Here is a 17826-nt window from a genome sequence, read left to right as displayed (position 1 = left end):
CAATCCTTACCTGTGTCGTTTTCTCCTCCATTCTGCTCCTTTTGAATTTGATCCAACATTTGACTTAACACTGGATTTCCTGCCTTTTACGGCTCTCACTTAGAGCTTTAATAATATTTGAGCTCTCTCTCTTTCTGAAGTTTTAATATACAGGACATGTATATTTCAGCTTTATGAATCTTCAGGGAGGCCTCGGTAAATGACTCTGCTCGAATGACCTTGGAGAGTAATTTAACTTCTTTTTCTCCCATGCCCCTGCAGCCACCTTGCAGGCATAAAATATTAATGGTTTATACTGGAGACAGACATTTAACTTTTAATAGCAAGGTGCAGAAGGGCTTCCCGTAAGATGGGGGGGACTTCCTGGAATTGCTGCCTTCGGTGTGGATTGCACTGATGCTGTGCCTGCAGTTACACGTGGATGTAGTTGCGTTTGCGTGTTGCTGTGCTGTTCAGCGTGGCTCTTGCCGTACCTGTGGCGTGCTCCTGTTGCTGTTGTGGAGCTGTGGTATTGCATGGACTTCTGGGGATGATGCACTGCTGCTGAAGGCTTTTTCCATGACGTTTCCAGTTTCCATTACAATTTCCATTACCTTACATTCCTCCATGCGGAGGAGGGTGAAATGCAGAGCAGGTCTGACCCAGAGCGGGTAACTTCCTCCTCTGTTCATTGGTGGTTTACGATACAGTGCTTGGCTGAGCTCAGGTCTCGTTTCTATTAAATACTGAGCAGATAAGTCCTTGAGACAATTAAAATGGTTTATCTGGGGCAGACCAGGCATATCCTCTGTCTACTCCGCATCTCCCCGATACTGTAGTTTCCCCATATTGGGAGTGGGAGACGCAGGGATCACCCAGTCCAGTGCCCGTGCTGGTGTGCAGAGGAAGTTGTAGTTTATTCCGTCTTTCACAGCAAGGTTGCCCTCATACGTCTGTTCACCAAGGTGCCAGAACACCTCTGTCTTGTAATAAGCCTTCCATGCACTTTGTGTTGAAGTTGGTGAGATTGTGCTCTGAAATATTGGCTGCTGCTAATGGACCTGCTTTCATTTGACCTCCTTGTACTGCCTCATTTCAAGGGCATCATTACTCGGAATATTTTCTGCTAGCGTTCAGGGGAAGGTATTTTTACATATTCTCCCATCTGAGCACGGGTGCTTGTAACCGTCAGATCGAGTTAATTATTTCTGAAGCTTCAGTTTTGGCAGCTGAAGTTTAGCAGGGAGGTAATTTCTGTGATTGAGGAAGCTATTCCAGGAGACTGATGTTTAAGGACAAACCCCGAGTGCTGCTATTAGAAAGGAGGAGGCAGTTTGGTTTGTGCGCACTGCGGTGTTCGGTCAGGTACTGACCGACAGAAATGGCTCTTGAACGGTGCTGGGGGTGGTTCTTGGGGAGGTTTCTGCCTCTCTTGTCCCTGCTGCTTCTGACACAAGAGCATGCTTAGGAAAGAGGGACTGGAAGCACCAGTTTTCGTTAATGGAAAGGGTTCTCGTTGTTTCTGAATGGAAGTTTGAGCAAGCATGCAAGGGTTTGGGTACAGCAGTATGGCAATACGGAGCAGCTTCTTTGCAGCTGGCCTGCAGTCCACCTCACCCGTCTACCAGAGCATCTTCCATGAAGACAAATTTCAGCTAGAATATTCAGAAATTGGAGTTTAATGTTAATAATAAAGAATGATCCCAACTTGCAGCAAAGCTCTTCAAGCTTTACAGACAGATTTTCCAGACATTGTTTTATTGTTTGCTAATGGGATATATATAACTTTCCAGCAGCTGTCGTGTGTGGAGGGAATGCCAGTTGTGTATAAATATAAGATCGGAAACAAATTCCCAGAAAGACAGCTAATGAGGTCTGGAGAAGGAAATTACCATGGAAATAAACGTAGGAGATGATGAAGGCGCATACTGTCACTGTATAAACACACGTGGCTATACCGAGAAGGAGGGGAAACTGCATTCTCTTGGTAGTAGCTGAAAGTTAGCGCAAGAAACTGTTGCATACCTGTCACAGTAAGCTTTAAGCAACACAGGAGGTTGCTAAACAACGGTGTTGATTCAATGTCAAATAGAGACGTTGAAGAGGGGAAGGTTGTGTGCTGCTCTGGGGGAGGCTAAGGATGAGACCTGTACTTCCTAGCCTGGGGGTGTGATCCTGCGGAGGTGGAGTGTAAATGGGAACAGGTTTGGGTCTGCTACTCAAAATCAGCCAGTGTATATGATGGAGCAGACTCCAGCTTGTTCTTGGCCTACTCTGCATGAGGAGTGGTAAACCTTTGGGTTTGCCTCTTGTAAGACATACTTGCAGCAAAACCTAGAGTCTGGTCGAAAGCCTGCCAATGGAAATCCTGCCTTAGAGTGTATTATTTGGTCAAATTATATCTTGGATCTAGGTATTACTGCACAAGAGATCTTGGGATTAGACTTTGGTAAGAATCCCTGGTTTAGCATTAACTCTGGCTCTGGGTGGTGATGCTGAATGCTAGAAATGGCCAAGAGCCGTGCCCTGCTTCAGGATGCTGCTGTGCTTGGTGCTCGCTGTAGAGAGGGTACAGGAAGGCCCTTGCTTAAAGAATTTAGAGCAGGTTTGAGGCTGGAGTTTGGGGACAAAGCAGCTTCTGTGGATTTGGCTTGAAGCCATTATGCTGCTTTTCATATATCTTGGACTTCATGCTGAATTAATATCTAGAGTAAATAAGCAGATGGTTCCACTAAGCTCTTTTCAACAAAGATTCTAGTCTTGCTGTCACCCTACTGCAACTGGAAGTTACCACCTAAAACAGTCTTGACCGTGATAGTTCAGAATTGTTCTGTCTGCTAAAAAGATGGGAAATGCAGTTTCTGTCTGTAAATACCCAGAAGTACAGAAGTGGTGGACCCAGCTCCATCTTTCTGCAGGCCTTCTGTAACAAAGCAGTGCTTTTTTCATGGTCTAAGCAAGAGCCAAGAACCCACAATGCAGTAAAATGTTGAGCCACCACATGAGCAATCTGTGGAGCTGTAACTTTGGGCCAGGAGGGATGTTGCCTTCAATTCCGGGCTCCTGCACACTTGAAGATGATCAAGATACAATAGACATAATTAAAGCCTTCAGCCTCCTGTGTTGATGGAGGCGGGGGGATGGACAGGATGTGCTGCTCCCTGAGCTCCGTTCTGCTGTCATCCATCAGTGTCCTGTTCTGGAGGAGCTGGTGGGAAGAGCAGGGAACTGAGCTGCTGCCGAGCACTGGCACCCAGGGGCCATTCATCACTTGATCGGTTCAGACTTTTGCCTGGAGGCAGCAGCCATTAGACCTGGTTTACCTTTCTCTGGGGGCTTTACCGGCTCACCTTGTTACACAGCCCATCAGTTCCCTTCATCTCTGAAAGGGAGGCCCAAGTACCCTGCCTCTGAAGCTGTATTTCAGCATTTGGGTGCCATTATTTGTTAGCAGCGTTAAGTTGCAGTCTCCTGTAGAAACTCTGGTAACCTCCACATCCCACTGTGCTAAATGTGAAGCCAGAAAATAAGTCTTGGCTTCAAAGAAGTTGCAGTTTCTGGTTCCTTTCTTCCTGCGACTGCTTTGCATCTTGTTGTGATTTCTAATTTTGTTGTGGTTTTAACAAGTCTTCATGGAGCTGTCACTAATCCCAGCCTCCCTTTCCAAATCTTGTTTTCTCCCGAGTTTCTGTGACTTTTTGCTCCGCTGTGAAAGAGCCTCTGTAGGAACTGCAAAAACAAATGTGAAAAGCCAGGGCTTCAGGTTGTCTTCAGGAGGTGGCACATGGGCTGGGCTGGTGGCAGCCAATGTCCCCTGCCTCACTGTGGTGGCTGACAGATGACTTGTGGATATGGTGCTCAACCTGGTAAGCGTCCCTTGGGACTTCAGAGGGGTGACTGTCTCCTTTCCACCTCTTTTCTAAGGATGCTCTTTCTTCAGGAGCCTGGCAGGTTATCAGAGCAGGCACAGATATGTCTCCTCTTAATTCCTCAGTGCCCATCTCGTGTTTGATGAAAGCATACCTGCAAGTAGCCCGGTAGCTGGCAAACAGTGCCAGGCTGTGAAGGAAGAGTCCATAGAAGAAAATAGGACAATCATGAACTTCTGCATGTAGTCTGAATGCGGCTGAGGTTCAGTCTGAATGCGGCTGAGGTTCAGTCCAACTCCAGTTGTCCCTTAAGCTTAGCATCTTCCAGTGTTCCTGTGACATTGTAGAGCTGGGCAGTGCAGGGCGGCATCGGTTCAAATTGTCTTTCAGCTTCTTGGTTCTCAGTCTGCAAAATTTTGGGGGCTGAATGGTTTGCAGACCTGCTCTCTGGCTTTCCAGCCTCATCTGTCAATAGAATCATGGAATAGTTATGTCGGAAAGGCCCTTCAGATCATCCAGTTCCAACCGCCCTGCCATGGAATGGAGTCCAGATTTAATGGAACTTCAGTGCATTATTAGGCTGACAGAGCCATGAGTTGTATCTGTGCGTGCAGCAATGGAAATGCTTGTTGTTTATCTAGTAATAAATACAGTCTCCTTGTTATCAACACATCTAGCTCTGCCTGCGCTGGGAAAAACAATCTCTGTAGCACTGATAGTAAAGCAGAATGGCTTTGGAGGAGATTGTAATAAAGCTGTAGCAGATTTCTTTGGGGGATTTGCAATGCAGCATTAGTAAGCTTCAATTGCATTAGCCTTTCTTCTGTTGTGTTGAATTAGTGTTTGTTTGCTCCTGGATAGAATAAATGTAATCGTGTTTGTTACCTTTTTCTGTTTGTATCACTGCAGCCAAATGTTATTTCCACAGTAAAAGTATTATGGAAAGTGCTTGCATGTAATCAAACACATGGCTTCGGCAGTATGGTCCTTTCCCAGTCCCAGGCACCACAGCTGATGGGCTGTGCTCCTGCAGCCCTGCTTCTCTGAGCCATAAAGAGACATGCTTGTTCTGTTCGTTAACTTCCTTCTATTCAAGCAGTTTGCAGTGAGGCACTAAAGGCTCTTTTTCTTTGGGGGGGCCTTTTTCTTCCCGTTTGCAAGTAGTCCCCAGAATCTGCCTGTAGGCAGGGCTGTCCCAGCCACTGACGTGTTGTGCAGGAGGAAGGTTGGGTGGAAGGTTTAGGCCAGGTTGGACACAGGGGCTTGGAGCAAGCTGCTCTAATGGAAGGTGTCCCTGCCCGCTGTAGGGGTTGGAAGTGGGTGAGCATTGAGGTCCCTTCAACCCAAACCCGTGTGTGATTCTGTGTGACGCTGTGACCTCAGAAACGTGACTGTAACGTGACTGTAGCTGCATTACAGTGAAGGCAGCCCAGCTTCCTGGTCACGGCCATCTCCAGTGCTTCACAGTTGCCTTTATGCACATCTGCATTTTGCTCATCATGGCAGGTGAAGATTTGCCTTTGGGCCGGAGAGGATTTTACTCAGAAAGTGAATATCTAAATTCTTTTCATGCCTTGAAAGCAAAGTATTTGCCTGCAAGTTGAGCCCTTTGCTTTTATTTATATCTAACATGTGCATGTATATTGCATATGTGTATGTATGTAATACTGTGTCTGCATACAGTCAGTTTAGGAAACTGATTCTTGGTAGTGGGTGGGTACATGCATAAAAACCTGCTAAATTCAATAGGAATTCCTCATAGACCATTTTACCTGTTGAATTGCTCTGTTGTGATAGCTCAGAAACACATGTGGACTAATGAATCACTTCTTTCATTCAAGCAACTGCAATTAATCTTAACAGAGATCCAAGAGAATCTGAACTAATGAGACTGAAATAACTGTGCAGAGAGCAGAGGAGTCTTGTGAGATCCCCAATTAGTTTGGCTTTGTCTCCAATGGAGCTGAGCTGCTTGAATCAGCCAAGGATTTGGTTTATACTCCTTTGAGTAGGAAAATGTCACATAAAAAAATGGAGCAGCAAGAACAGTGTGAAGGTTCCTGCAGAAAACCCAGGTACCGATTCGGGTTTAGCCAGCAAATTTATCTGGGAGCAGCAGTAATTAAAGTTGATGTCCATGAGCGAAGTTTTGCTGCCGCATGGAAACACTTTCATCTTTTGATGGAATGCAGAAAAAGAAGGAAAAAGGGGTAAGCAAGCTGTAAGTGATGAATTAATCAGATTTCCCTTCCAGCACCAGCTTCTGGAAGGAGTAAAGGCAGGTACTGCTGTAACTGCGAGGCTGTGGGGTTGGTTTGTTGCTCTTAGAGCTCAAGTTGAATTCTTTTCTTAGACGATCAGTGTAGGTCCATTCGGAGAAAAGAAGAAGGTGGCAGGGGTTGGAGGCCAGAAGTGCTGTGACCTGGTTACATCAGAGAGGGATTTACCCTTAAGCTTCATCCAGAAACAAAGACTGAGGTGAAATCCCAGTTGGAGGAGTTCTCTCATTTTCAGTGCTACAGCCCTAAGACAGCAACGGTGGCGTTTGCTGCATGAGATGGGTTTTGAGCAGACGTCTCTTGTTCTGTCATTTCCAGTGTCTTGAGCTGGTCTGGGATGCCAAGTTCACTGGAGTTTGTAGGGTCATGGTATGTCTGAGCATACCACACTTCCCTTTCTAAAAGAACCTGTCCTCTTCAGCAGCTCTGTGTTCCATTTGGGAGAGTATTGCCTCTCCTGCAGACAGCAACTTGTTTAATCCTTTCCCCGGGGGTTAGGGTGGCCCAGGAGCCCCACTGTGGATCTTAGAAACAAGCGGATGATGGACTTTGAAGCCTTGAAGGTGGTCTCTGCTCCGTTTGACGACAAGACACAAGCCTGACTGGTCCAGGAAGTTCATTTTTGTTGTTTGCAGACTGCGTTGTTACAGGGTGCTCCATAGTCGGGAGTCCCCAGGGATCTACGTGTCAACAGCCTGACACTTGCAAAGGTGTGGGCTGACGTGGGAAGCTGATCTTGCTGCGTTGCCTCAGCATCTGTGCCTCTGAAACAGACTTAAGATGCAGGTGTGTTCTTTCCATCCCTGCAGCATTTAGCAAGGAACAATAACTTGATCTAATTATTCATTTCCCTTGTAAAAGTCCATTGTGATGGGATGTCTCTAGCGACCAGAAAATGAGGTCTAGAGGTGCTTAAGTATACTTTGTTTAAGAGAATAGACATGCTCAAATAAGATGTTCAGAATTAATGGTACAGCTCTCATGATAATTTGAGTAGAGGCTTGGATGAAAAGTTAAAAATACAGGTGAAGTGAATAATAACACAGATATGAAGAGCTGCTGCAGTCTGGCCCCAGTTGTACTGAAGGGAAGATGAATCTCTGAATAGTTGAAGGCTTTGGTGTAATAAAGCCTATGAGGAAGTGGAGATCACCTCAAGGCTGAGGTGGCAGAGCAGTGCTGCGGGTGCCAGGGCTTGGGCTGGTGTCAGTGCTGGTGACACTGAGCAGCTGAACCACGGAAGCCCAGAGCTCAGCTCCCTGCCCTGAGCTGGTGCTGGTGTGACCCTGGGTCTGTGCCCTGCTCTCTGCAGCTCAGCTTGTTTGCTGGTGAAAAATGAACCCAAACCAGAAGAGTTCAGGGGTGGGGGGAAGCAGCCTCGGTGATGCCCCTTTGCCTTTTATCTGTTTGGGCTCACCGAGGCTGGTGTTTGACTGCATCCTGGTTCTGGACAGCATCAGGGCACGCGCGTGCCTTCAAGGTCGTGCTTTAAATCCATTATCTCAAAGTATCCCACTTGACATGATGTGATTTCAAGTGGAGCTCTTACCTCTAGTTGTGAGCCTTGACTCTCCTACAGTCGGTTCCTGTCACACCCACACGATAATTGCTCGTCGTTCTTGGGTTCTTTAAGAAGTGCTGTGGTCAAATTCGTGCTGATCAAATTGTGTAGGCTGCTAAAAATTGGCCCTTCTGTCTGCAGAGATCTCCCCCTGTTCCTGCTTCTAGATCCCTTTCTGACATTGTATTGATTTTTGGTTTTTCCTTCCCCTTTCTTGCTCTCCATGTGGATCCAAATTAAAGCAGGAATTGGGATTGTAAATAGATAATGGTGCGTGAATGCAGATTAATCAGTGCTACCCGTGTACAGTAATACTGATTGTGCCAAGGGACAAATAGCTGAGAGAATGGTATAAATATTTAATGCCTGAATCGAATGTGAAATACAAGAGGAAGAAAAGAAATAAAACAGTTTAGTTGAAAGCTGCACTTCATTGCTTTTCCTCAAAAGAGGAGTTTTGATACCATTAACCTTTCTGTATTATGCAATCACAGAGTTGGAGGAACTGTGTTCGCTGCGGAGGCTTTGGTTTCAGTTAAGTCAAAGATGCTTTAGTGCTCTGGTTAAAACAATATTGGAAAGTGTTTGGGATAAAATCAGTTACTTCAGAGACACGTTTTTCACAGGCCGTCTGAACTTGGAGGCAGCGTTCAGGGAGAGGGGCTGGGGACAGGGCGAGGATTCAGAGCAGTGCCAGCACACAGAAGGGCTGTTCCTAATGTCTGTAGAGGGAAATGTGAAAAGCTAAAATCTGTTCTCTATCCACTGTGCATAGAATGAGCTTTAATGGCAGGAGAAGATAGTCAGGCTTAGGCACCAAGAAAAGGGGGTTTAAATCCTCACTACCACTGCGTTTCTCTGAGGCTGGTAAAGCAACGACTCTTCGAGCAGTGACAAGGGTTCCTGTCTTCTCTGAGCATTGATTTCAGTGCACTGGTTGCTTGACACTGGTGTCAAAGGCACTCGAAACTTGACCAAGTTGACTTCATTTCTTACAGACCCTGCACTGCTGGGCATCTTCTGATGGGTTCTTCCTCATGCAAAGTGTTCAGTGTGGTTTGAGTGGTGACTTCTGCTTTCAAGGATCTCTCATGGGTAGAGCACAAGAGAAAGCCTCCAAAACAAGGTCCTTGTGGGGCTCGAATGAAGGCGTGGGTGAAATAATGTTCAGGGAAAGGCTGTTCTAGAAATTCTCAATCTCCAGGCCAGGGATACAGGTGAAGAGCCTGGTTCTCACCTGTCCTTGCTGCCTCAGCATCCTGAGCTGGAAGCTCAGTTCATCTTGTTCTCCAAGTGACTCCAGAAGTAAAAAGATGCTCAATGTAAAACGGGTACCAAATTCCCATCAGTGAGCACTGATTATTGATTGTACTGAAACAGTTCTTACATGGCTACTTAGTCATTCCACAGCCTCAGATTTCAGATAATGTGTTGCCATATTCAGGAAGCTGAATATTTAATCAAGTGATTCATATCTCCTGGTGATGGCAGCAAGGAAGGGGAGGAGGGGGGAAGTGGACATACAGAGGCTTGAGGAGTTTTTCAAATTACTAATAGACTTATTTAAGAAAGAGAAGAAGAAAAGTCTGGAATACTGACGACTGCAGTGGCAGGGCTCCAGAACAGAAGGGCTTTTATTTACATGACTCACTGGACTGTTAGAAATTCAATCATTTATTGAGCTAATGGTGGGTGCTGAAAATTCCGGGCACATAATGTAGCACAAAAGTGTGCTGGGGAATGCAGAAGGGAGTTTCGGCTTCTTTTAATGAGCTCTGTGCATTTCTAGGTCCCTGTAACGTGGCTCCTCCTTCTTCTTGAAGGCAGCAAGGCAGCGTTGGGCTTATAAAGAAAAATACTGCGACCTTGAGAAGTTGGCAGCGCAGACACTGTGTGCTCTGTGTCACGGCACAATCAGCATCCTCTCCAAGAGCTTGTCGCAGCCGTTGTCGTCATCTGCCTCTTTGTCTTGTGCTGCTGGGTTTGGCAGTGCTACCTGGGGCTGCCTGGCGTTGCCCCCATGCCAGAGAGCCGGTAGCTCCTGCAGGAGACTTGGGGGGCTCCTCTGGGTTGGGTGGTTGCTCTTGGACTCCTGCCCACTGAGCATCCATCCCCTTTCATTTGAGATTCATCGACAGCAGCCCGGGGCATTTGCATTCAGAGGCCACGCAGCTGCTTCAGTTCAACTGTGTTTATCTGTAATTAAGTATTGCATTATCAGTTAACCATTAATACTTCCTCATCATTATTTTCAAGCTGTGGGAGCCTCATGGTGAAAAGCTGGTAGTTAACTGCAGGTGAGCATGATGTTTTCCATTAAATGCCTAGCTCCAGCCATGTTAAGAAATAACATTGTAGAATCCCAGTATGGTTTGGGTTGGAAGGGCCCTTAAAGCTCATCCAGCTCCATGGTCAGGGACACCTTCCACTAGAGCAGCTTGCTCCAAGCCCCATCCAACCTGGCATTCACAGATTAAATATTCCTTTTCCACTGTATAGAGATTTCCCCTCTTGGGGGATGTATGGGAGGGTTTGGGGCTCAGTGCAGAGACAGAGCCTGAAGTTACAGCTTTGCAAGCAGCAAAACTAGTCAAAGAGTAAGGCCTTTATTCTCCTGAAGTAATTCTGTTAACTGGAATCAGCTAAAACCCCAAACTTCTCAAACCCCACACTTCCACATGTTGCATGGTCGGTTTCCATGTGCTTGTTCCAGTGATTTCATTTGGGTTCCTGACACGTGCAGAGCTGCTCTGCTGCTGGGACCTCATGATTTAGCAGCTTCTTTCTTTTTGCTGTCGCTGTTGGTGTGTCTTGGGCTGTCCTGTGTCGGGCACTGATGATCAGCAGGAGCTGGGATCTAAACTAGCTCTAAGTACCCCAACCTGCAGCCTGGTGTTAACAATGAGCTGTTTAACTTCGGAGATAAAAGGGATAGGACTACAAAAGGGAGAAAAAGGGGAGTCTGTAAGACTAGAGCCGTGGTGGCTATGGTGGGTTTGTGTGCTGACTTTGAGCAGTGGTGTATATGGAATTGAGGACCTGGCAGTGATTTCTTGGCCGATTTGGTCCTTTCAAAAAGCTGACAGTGTCTTAAGCAAGTGACATACAGGGCTGATGAAGATTTCCATGCAGGAAACTCGGGGACCATTTTTGTTCACCCTAAATCTTCTCTATTTCTTTACAACAGTGCAGAGTGGGTCAGAGCGCTGTGGTTATGATTGATTATTTTACTCTGCTCCTGCTTTGCCTTTATTAATAATTTTTGCTATTGCAAAGGTAGCAAGTTGTGCAATCCATTATTTTTCTAATTGATTTTCAATGTGTTAATTGCCTCAGCTGGTGCGATTCAGGCACTTTGCATATGCAGGATCCTGGAAGTTAGTATTGGACTGTTCATGTACCTGAAATGAAGTGTGTGTAAGCAGATTACTGCAGGCTGCTCAATCCCCTTCTCAAAAGGGTATGTGTATTTTAAACAAGCAGTGGAATTGAGGACAGAAGAGTCAAATTCTGCCTTATTCAGGCAAGTTAATGTTATTGTTTTCTGGGTTTTATATCAGGCAATTGAATTACTGGGTTCCCACAGTTAATAAAGTGAAATTTCCTCTGCATACCTAAAGATGATATATGAAAGTTTGGCTATTGATTCAGACTGAGTAATAAAATAGCCTTTGGGGGTAAGAGTATTAAGTTGTCATAACAACCAGCCATAGTAACGTTCTCAGAGTTGGGTTTAGGATCCCCGGTTTGATCTCGGCCCCAGATATGTTTGTTTGAAGTAAGTAGTTTGGAGAAGCTTCACATGAAATTGGTTCAGCTGGCTTTGAGTTAGCCAAGGGTGGTGGGAGGCCACATGGAATCCGTTTTTACACCCCCTTGTATTTCAGAGGGCTCTGCCAAAATGAGATGAAGATGATCAATAGGGGAACGAGCAGGAAGTCTTCAACAGTTGAAGGGTGTGAAGAATGTTCCCAGTCAGGTTTCGTCTTGTGGCGGGATGCTGCAGAATCGTAGCACAGGGTTTAAAGCTGTACTGTAGGTGGCAGAGATGCATTAGTTATGCCGTGTAACCATCCCCACTGTCATTAGCAAGCGGAGCAGGATGACGTCGTGGTTCATCTACATTAATCAGTGCTGCTGAGCACCATCCTGCCGTCCTGCTGATTGCCTTAGCAAAAGGCAAGTTCACCTTTGGAGGTGGTAGCTGAGCAAAGGACTTGTGAAACATTTCCTCGGCTGTCCATTCTGCTGTTGAAAATGTGTGGTAATGAAATGTGAGGTATCCTTTTGAATGGGCATAGATTTCCAGGATCCTTTTACCTTCATCTAAAGAAGCACAGGTATTGGAAGCCAATAATTTTAAATTAAGTGACAGTCTGTCATTAAGACCTGAACTGGGCTTTCATTAACAATAATAGGATTCCATAATAGCTTTTGTCATGGCTGTGTTGTTCCCCTCACTGTGATCAATGTGACCATTTCAGACCTCAATTCAGATGTGCTGTGCCTTAGGTAAACATTGTTTGGGACTAAGACTTGGCATGTGACAGCTCAGCCAAGACTTATGAGCTGGAATTTAATAAAGCAAACTGCTTAATACATTCTTCTAAAAGAAAGGTATAAAGAGGTATAAAGAAAACAGTTGCTGAAGGACTGTTAATGGGCTGTGGGGCTCTCCACCTCATGTTTGATGGCTGTAATCTTCTCCACGTTGGGATAGATCATACAGCATTGCTTCTTGCTCCTTTGCCTTAGCAGGGAGGAATGGAAACCCCAGTAATTACAAATGTGTAACTGGGAGATGGGAAGACAAGCAAGGAGTGGGAAGGAAACAGCCGTGGGGTGTATGGGGGGTGTTCTTTGAGCACCTGGTTCTCGTTCAGCATTCCCTGCATTCATTAGCAGGAGATAACCTGGAAGGAGGGGTATTTGGGGTGTAATTCTCAGTCATAACGTTTGCCTGTTGGTGCTTTCTTGCAGGTTTACTGGGATGAATTTGCCTCCCCCTGTTATCAGCAGTAAAAACTGGCTGCGGCTTCACTTCACATCCGATGGCAACCACAGGCAGAAGGGGTTCAGCGCCCAGTATCAAGGTGAGCGCTCACTGTTCGCAGGGTGTGTGTAGCCGAACTGCTTCTCCCTAGGAATCTCCAGCTAACTTCCTGCATGCTCCTTCTGTCCTGGTTTCATTTTCCAAGTGGGTGTCCAGGCTTTGTCGTGAGGGGAGCTGCCGCTGGCAGCACAAACACGAGAGCTGCAGGTATATTCGTTTTCACTGTATACTTTGTTGGTAGAGATGTTCCTTTATGTGCAGGTGTGTGGAAGGTTCTGTGTGGGACACGTGGGACAGATGAGGTGCTGTCTGGAGTCCCACAGAGACTGTTGTCTACATTTACATGCTGCTCAGGTGGGGGGGGAACTGAGCCTGTGAATGAGGTGTAAGCTGTTTTGCCTTTACTGGTCATCCCATTGGTGCAGCCTGTCTGGGACCAAATGGTCACCAAAGCAGGGGGTTAGTGGATGCCTTCAGCAACTGACACCATCCTTTCTGAGGACTCAGAAGGACTTTGTGGGTGCAGCGTTGCTTCAGGCAGGAGCAGGGAGAGGGAAAATGAAGCAGGGAAGGAGCAGGAATGACATCCAGCTCCTTATCCACCCTCTGGGGGTTTGTGTCAGTGCCGTTCAGCTTTCCTGAAAAGGAAGGAATAGGAGTTTGATGAGAAGTGCCATAGCTATAGACCAGGATGTTAAAGGAATAAAGTGGAAGAGAGAGGAGTTTCCTTTGCTAAATCTCCAGACCTGCCCTGCGTGTTCATTCCCTGCTTGTTTAGACTTAGCAGTGTTGTCATGGCCCCAGTGTGGCCTTTACTCTATGAATCACTATTGCTATTTAACTTCCCCTGCTTTCCTTTAACATACAAACCACTTGAAATTCTAAGGAAAACCCTGTTGGTTTTGCTGTGTAACAAATGACTCTGTGCAGCCGATGGCTTTTGATGTGACATTTTCCTTTGCTGTCATGATTGCTGCTTTCTATTAAAACACCTGTCTGAATCATGCTTTTTTCTGAAATAGAACAGTAAAGATTACTGTTATAATTTCCTCTGATTAGGTAAATGTCAGAGGGTTCTAATCTAGCGCACTCCCTGGAAACTGTTTTGTTGGTAATGAGCTGTGCTGCTGTGTTTTGAGCGTTGAAAAGATGTGCTTGAAAACGTGCTCTTGAAATGGCACTGAATAACCTCTGCCTCCTGGTGAAGGGAATCTGACGCTGAGATTGTCACACATGTGCTGGTTTTTGTGGAGCTTGTCAGGTTCTTTAAGTTCGGGAAGATTTCGGTACTTAGAACAAGAAGCAAACCGGGTATAAAGGCGGGATGTTTGCAGCCAGGGATGCTGTGCCTGTAGAACATTGAGATGCCAATGCCACTTCAAAACGTGACGTCCTTTTCATAGGAGCGTGACCTTGCTTGAACATAAGTATTTTAATGGGGATAAATACATCCAGAAGAGGGTGTGTAATACCATAGGAAATAGAGCAGCTAAGATGTGTTTCAGCAGTAGCACTGAAGCAAGCCCCAGCACTGTCCAAGAGAAGGAAGAGAGGCTTAGGATGAATCTGTCTGTTTTCCAAAGACATGTATGTACATAATTTGTCAACATCTTATATCCTCTGTGACAGTATCTGGCTTTGCTGATAATCTGTAAGAAAATAGTTTCCTTTCCAGCTTGTTTAATGTTGAATCTTAGCTTTAGCAGAACGTAAGTTCTGTTTCGGCTCTTCCTAATCCTTGCCCTAATTTGGAAATCTCTTTGTGAATATAAAAGCAAGGTTAGATATAATCAGCCTGTATACAGGTTTTCTTTGCTCAATACAGTCAATTTGTTCCCTTCCAGGGAGAGTTAAAATAATCTTGCATTCCTGCAGATACTTTTTTCCCCATGCCCTGTAAAAGCAAATAAAATGGACTGTGGAGAAATCAGTGCATCGATCTCTTTTCCTTCCTCCCACTCCTTCTGCCTTCTTTCCCCAGAGGTGGTAAGCAAACCTGCATGTGGTAAGAAAACAAGGTCGAAGTGCCTCGCTGGGAGCAGGTGACAGCACAGCTGGGTGTCATCCCCCTGTCACATAGTGATGAGGGGCTGTAAATGAGGCAATGAAAATGTTGCTGAATTTAAAGCGATGCTAAACAGATCTAAGTAATGCTCTGGCTGCTGTAGTCCATCTCTCCACATATTTTATGACACAAGTTGGATCCCAAATTGCTTTTTAGCTGATTTACCAACACATAATTACATTTGTTATTGATCTCCCCACCCCATTCCCTTCCCCTTCTGTCTTCCACGCGCTGGTGGGAAGATGAATGAGGGTGAGTGTCGCCCATAGCACAGTGCAGAATACCCACAGGCCTGTCGCCCTGAGGAGCGCTCTGATGAACTATCTGTGGCACATACCCCACCACTTAAATGGCTTTTAAGGATATATATATGTGTCTAGAAATATAAATGCTTCATTTTTAACAGATCTGTCAATATCCATCTTGAATCACAGCTTGGGCTGCAAAGGGGTTATGGCTTATGCTGTGCAACCTGTTAGGTCTCTTGGGCAATCCTGAGAGAGGCAGAGATGAGAAAATCCTGGTGCTTGTTGTAGGCTCTGACTCCTAAAAAGCCATTGCTTAGGGTAGCTGGTGGAAGGCATAAATGAGGAGTTTCAAAGTGGATGCATTCAAGGGTGTTTCTCTTCACCTACATCTCAAGTAAGGATCCCTATAAGCAACCTGCCATAGTGTCCTACATGATATAAGAGCTGCAGGGACAGGCCAAGGGGAATGACTTTAACCTGCAGAGGGGAGACTGAGATGAGCTCTTAGGCAGAAGCTCTTCCCTGTGAGGGTGCTGAGGCGCTGGCACAGGGTGCCCAGAGAAGCTGTGGCTGCCCCATCCCTGGCAGTGCTCAAGGCCAGGTTGGACACAGGGCTTGGAGCAAGCTGCTCCAGTGGAAGGGGTCCCTGCCCGTGGCAGGGGTTGGAGCTGGAGGAGCTTTGAGGTCCCTTCCAACCCAAACCAGTCTCTGATCTTAAGATACTAAATCACCCCAAGGAGGAGGAAAAGAGATTCAGGCAAATCTGTATTTAATAGCGTTCCCCAGCAAGGGGAACAGAGGTTCCTGGAATGGATTTTTGCTGAAATGCTGTTTTCCAAATTAAAAATAAAGAAATGCCTCCTTAAATCCTCATTTTGAGCAACATGAAGTGGTTTAAAAGAAACACCACAGACTGCCTGCTCGCTGGGAAAGCTTCGTGATGTCATCTTTCAAATGTGACAGGACGCTGAGTATTCCATTAGATCTATCAGATACGTGTGAGCAGCAAAACCTCTCCAGAAAACAGAGGAATTTCGGTTCATCCAATTATCCTGACACAGTCCTTTGTAGTCGTGTTCCACATTCTGATTTCTAAACAAAATAGATTTTCATAAAGCAGAAATTTGAGGGCACGGAAGAGGAGAATTGTTCTTATTTATTATTTTAAAAAGCAGGTGATGCTGTATTCTGACTTGTTCTAATCTAAATTGAGTCATTTGTAAAGCTTGACTTTCATCATTACGTCTCCATGTTGCAAGCAAAATGAGGGATTAAGAGGAGAGTCTGTAGTGATCTCTCTTTATCAATTATTGTTCAAAGAGACACGATGCAATTAGGGGAGCATATACTTCATGGGTAATGCGGTTTAGTCTCTGTATTTTAGGATTGATCCTTAGTAATGAATGTCTGGTTTCTGCTGCTTGTTTTCATTACTGTTGGGTGTTTTGGAGCTGGGCTTTCCATTAGCCATGAACTCGGAGCGGGGCTCTGTCTGCTCGCAGGTTCCGGAAGGCAGGAAGGAATATGGACTTTGTTATGAGTATGTCCTTACGAGAGTGCAGTCCAGATGTATTGAAGCTGTGACCTCGGTGCCCATTGCCTTCTGCTGGACTCTGTGATGATGAGCAGCCCTCTGAAGTGACTGCAGGTTGCTTTAGGTCCTACTGAACAGCCCGTTCCCTGAGGACAGGAGCTGATCCTCCCAGGGATGCATCGCCCCATCCGTGGGGTCAGCATGGGTGCCTGCTGCGGGGCATAGACACGTGATAGGAAAGCTTTCCTTGTCCTTTAATGCGCAGGGTTACTTAATCATGCAGAAATCAGCAGCCCTGCACCTCTCTGTGTGTGGCTCGGGGAAACAATCACAGCTAATTGGGTAATGGAATTTGGGATGGGAAGTTGCGGAGGATGTAAAAAATGGAGATTATTTTTATAAAGCTGCTGTCTCACCGGTTGTGCCCCAAAGGACCTCAGAGCGCAGGGAATTAGATCCTGCAGTCACGAGCCATTGTGCATCCTGCCAGAGCTCAACTTCAGCCTGGGGTAGCTGGGCTGCTCTGTGTTTTATTGACTGGGAGGGAGGACTGGCCGTGCCCACGAGGTTATCCTTGTGCTTGTTTGGAAAGTGCCAGAGAGCCTTTAACTGCAGCGCCAATGAGGAGGAGCAGAGCAGGACCTCTTCAGCGCTGACGATGGGTCCAGTGCTGTGGAGTGTCTGTAGGAAGCACCCTGCAAACTCTTCCCAATCCCAGTCTAGTATTTTGTGGAGTGAGGAGAAGCTCCCCAGGGCCCAGCAGTGAGCACTTGCAGCCCAGAACCCCCATGCTCTGGGCCGCATCCCCAGAGCGTGAGCAGCAGGTCAAGGGAGGGGATTCTCCCCCTCTGCTCTGGGGAGACCCCCGTGCCCCGAGTCCTGATCCAGCTCTCAGTGTGAGCTGTAACTGCTTTATTTTAAGAGAAAGCAGAAAGCTGTAACCAAACGATGAACAAAAAGCTCCAAGCTAGCATCTAGCTCCGGGAAGCACTACTTTAGGTAAGCTTCAAGGAATGATACTTGACATCTCCCTGTCTGAAGTTCCTGCAAACAGATGTTATAAACAGATTTTTTTTCCTTAAAGGCAAGAAAAGCATGATTAAAACCCCCTTGTTAGTTGTATCAGTAATTTTTCTTGACAACTTTGTCTTAGAAATGTGCTAATTTAGGGATGAAAGTATGACAAGATAACGAACAAGAAAAGAACAGTTTGAAGTGGAAGACAGGCTGTTTTCCTC

The 17826-nt window shown here is 46.0% G+C and overlaps 1 protein-coding gene across 4 annotated transcripts in view; it reads left to right on the top strand.

The window, feature by feature from the left end:
• Positions 1-17826, top strand: part of CSMD2 (CUB and Sushi multiple domains 2) — a 291426-nt gene that overhangs the window by 128386 nt on the left and 145214 nt on the right. For all 4 annotated transcript variants that reach the window (XM_062620680.1, XM_062620679.1, XM_062620678.1 and 1 more), the window contains one exon: positions 12669-12781. In XM_062620680.1, the coding sequence (XP_062476664.1) occupies positions 12669-12781 (113 nt within the window). The remainder of the gene's footprint in view (positions 1-12668; positions 12782-17826) is intronic.

The sequence above is a fragment of the Pezoporus occidentalis genome, unplaced genomic scaffold (assembly GCF_034315485.1).
Source record: "Pezoporus occidentalis ecotype Australia unplaced genomic scaffold, CSIRO_AGI_Poc_V1 ctg223, whole genome shotgun sequence".
NCBI lineage: Eukaryota > Metazoa > Chordata > Aves > Psittaciformes > Psittacidae > Pezoporus > Pezoporus occidentalis.
Note: the sequence above shows the minus strand (reverse complement) of the source record. Positions and strands in the feature narration are given on the sequence as shown.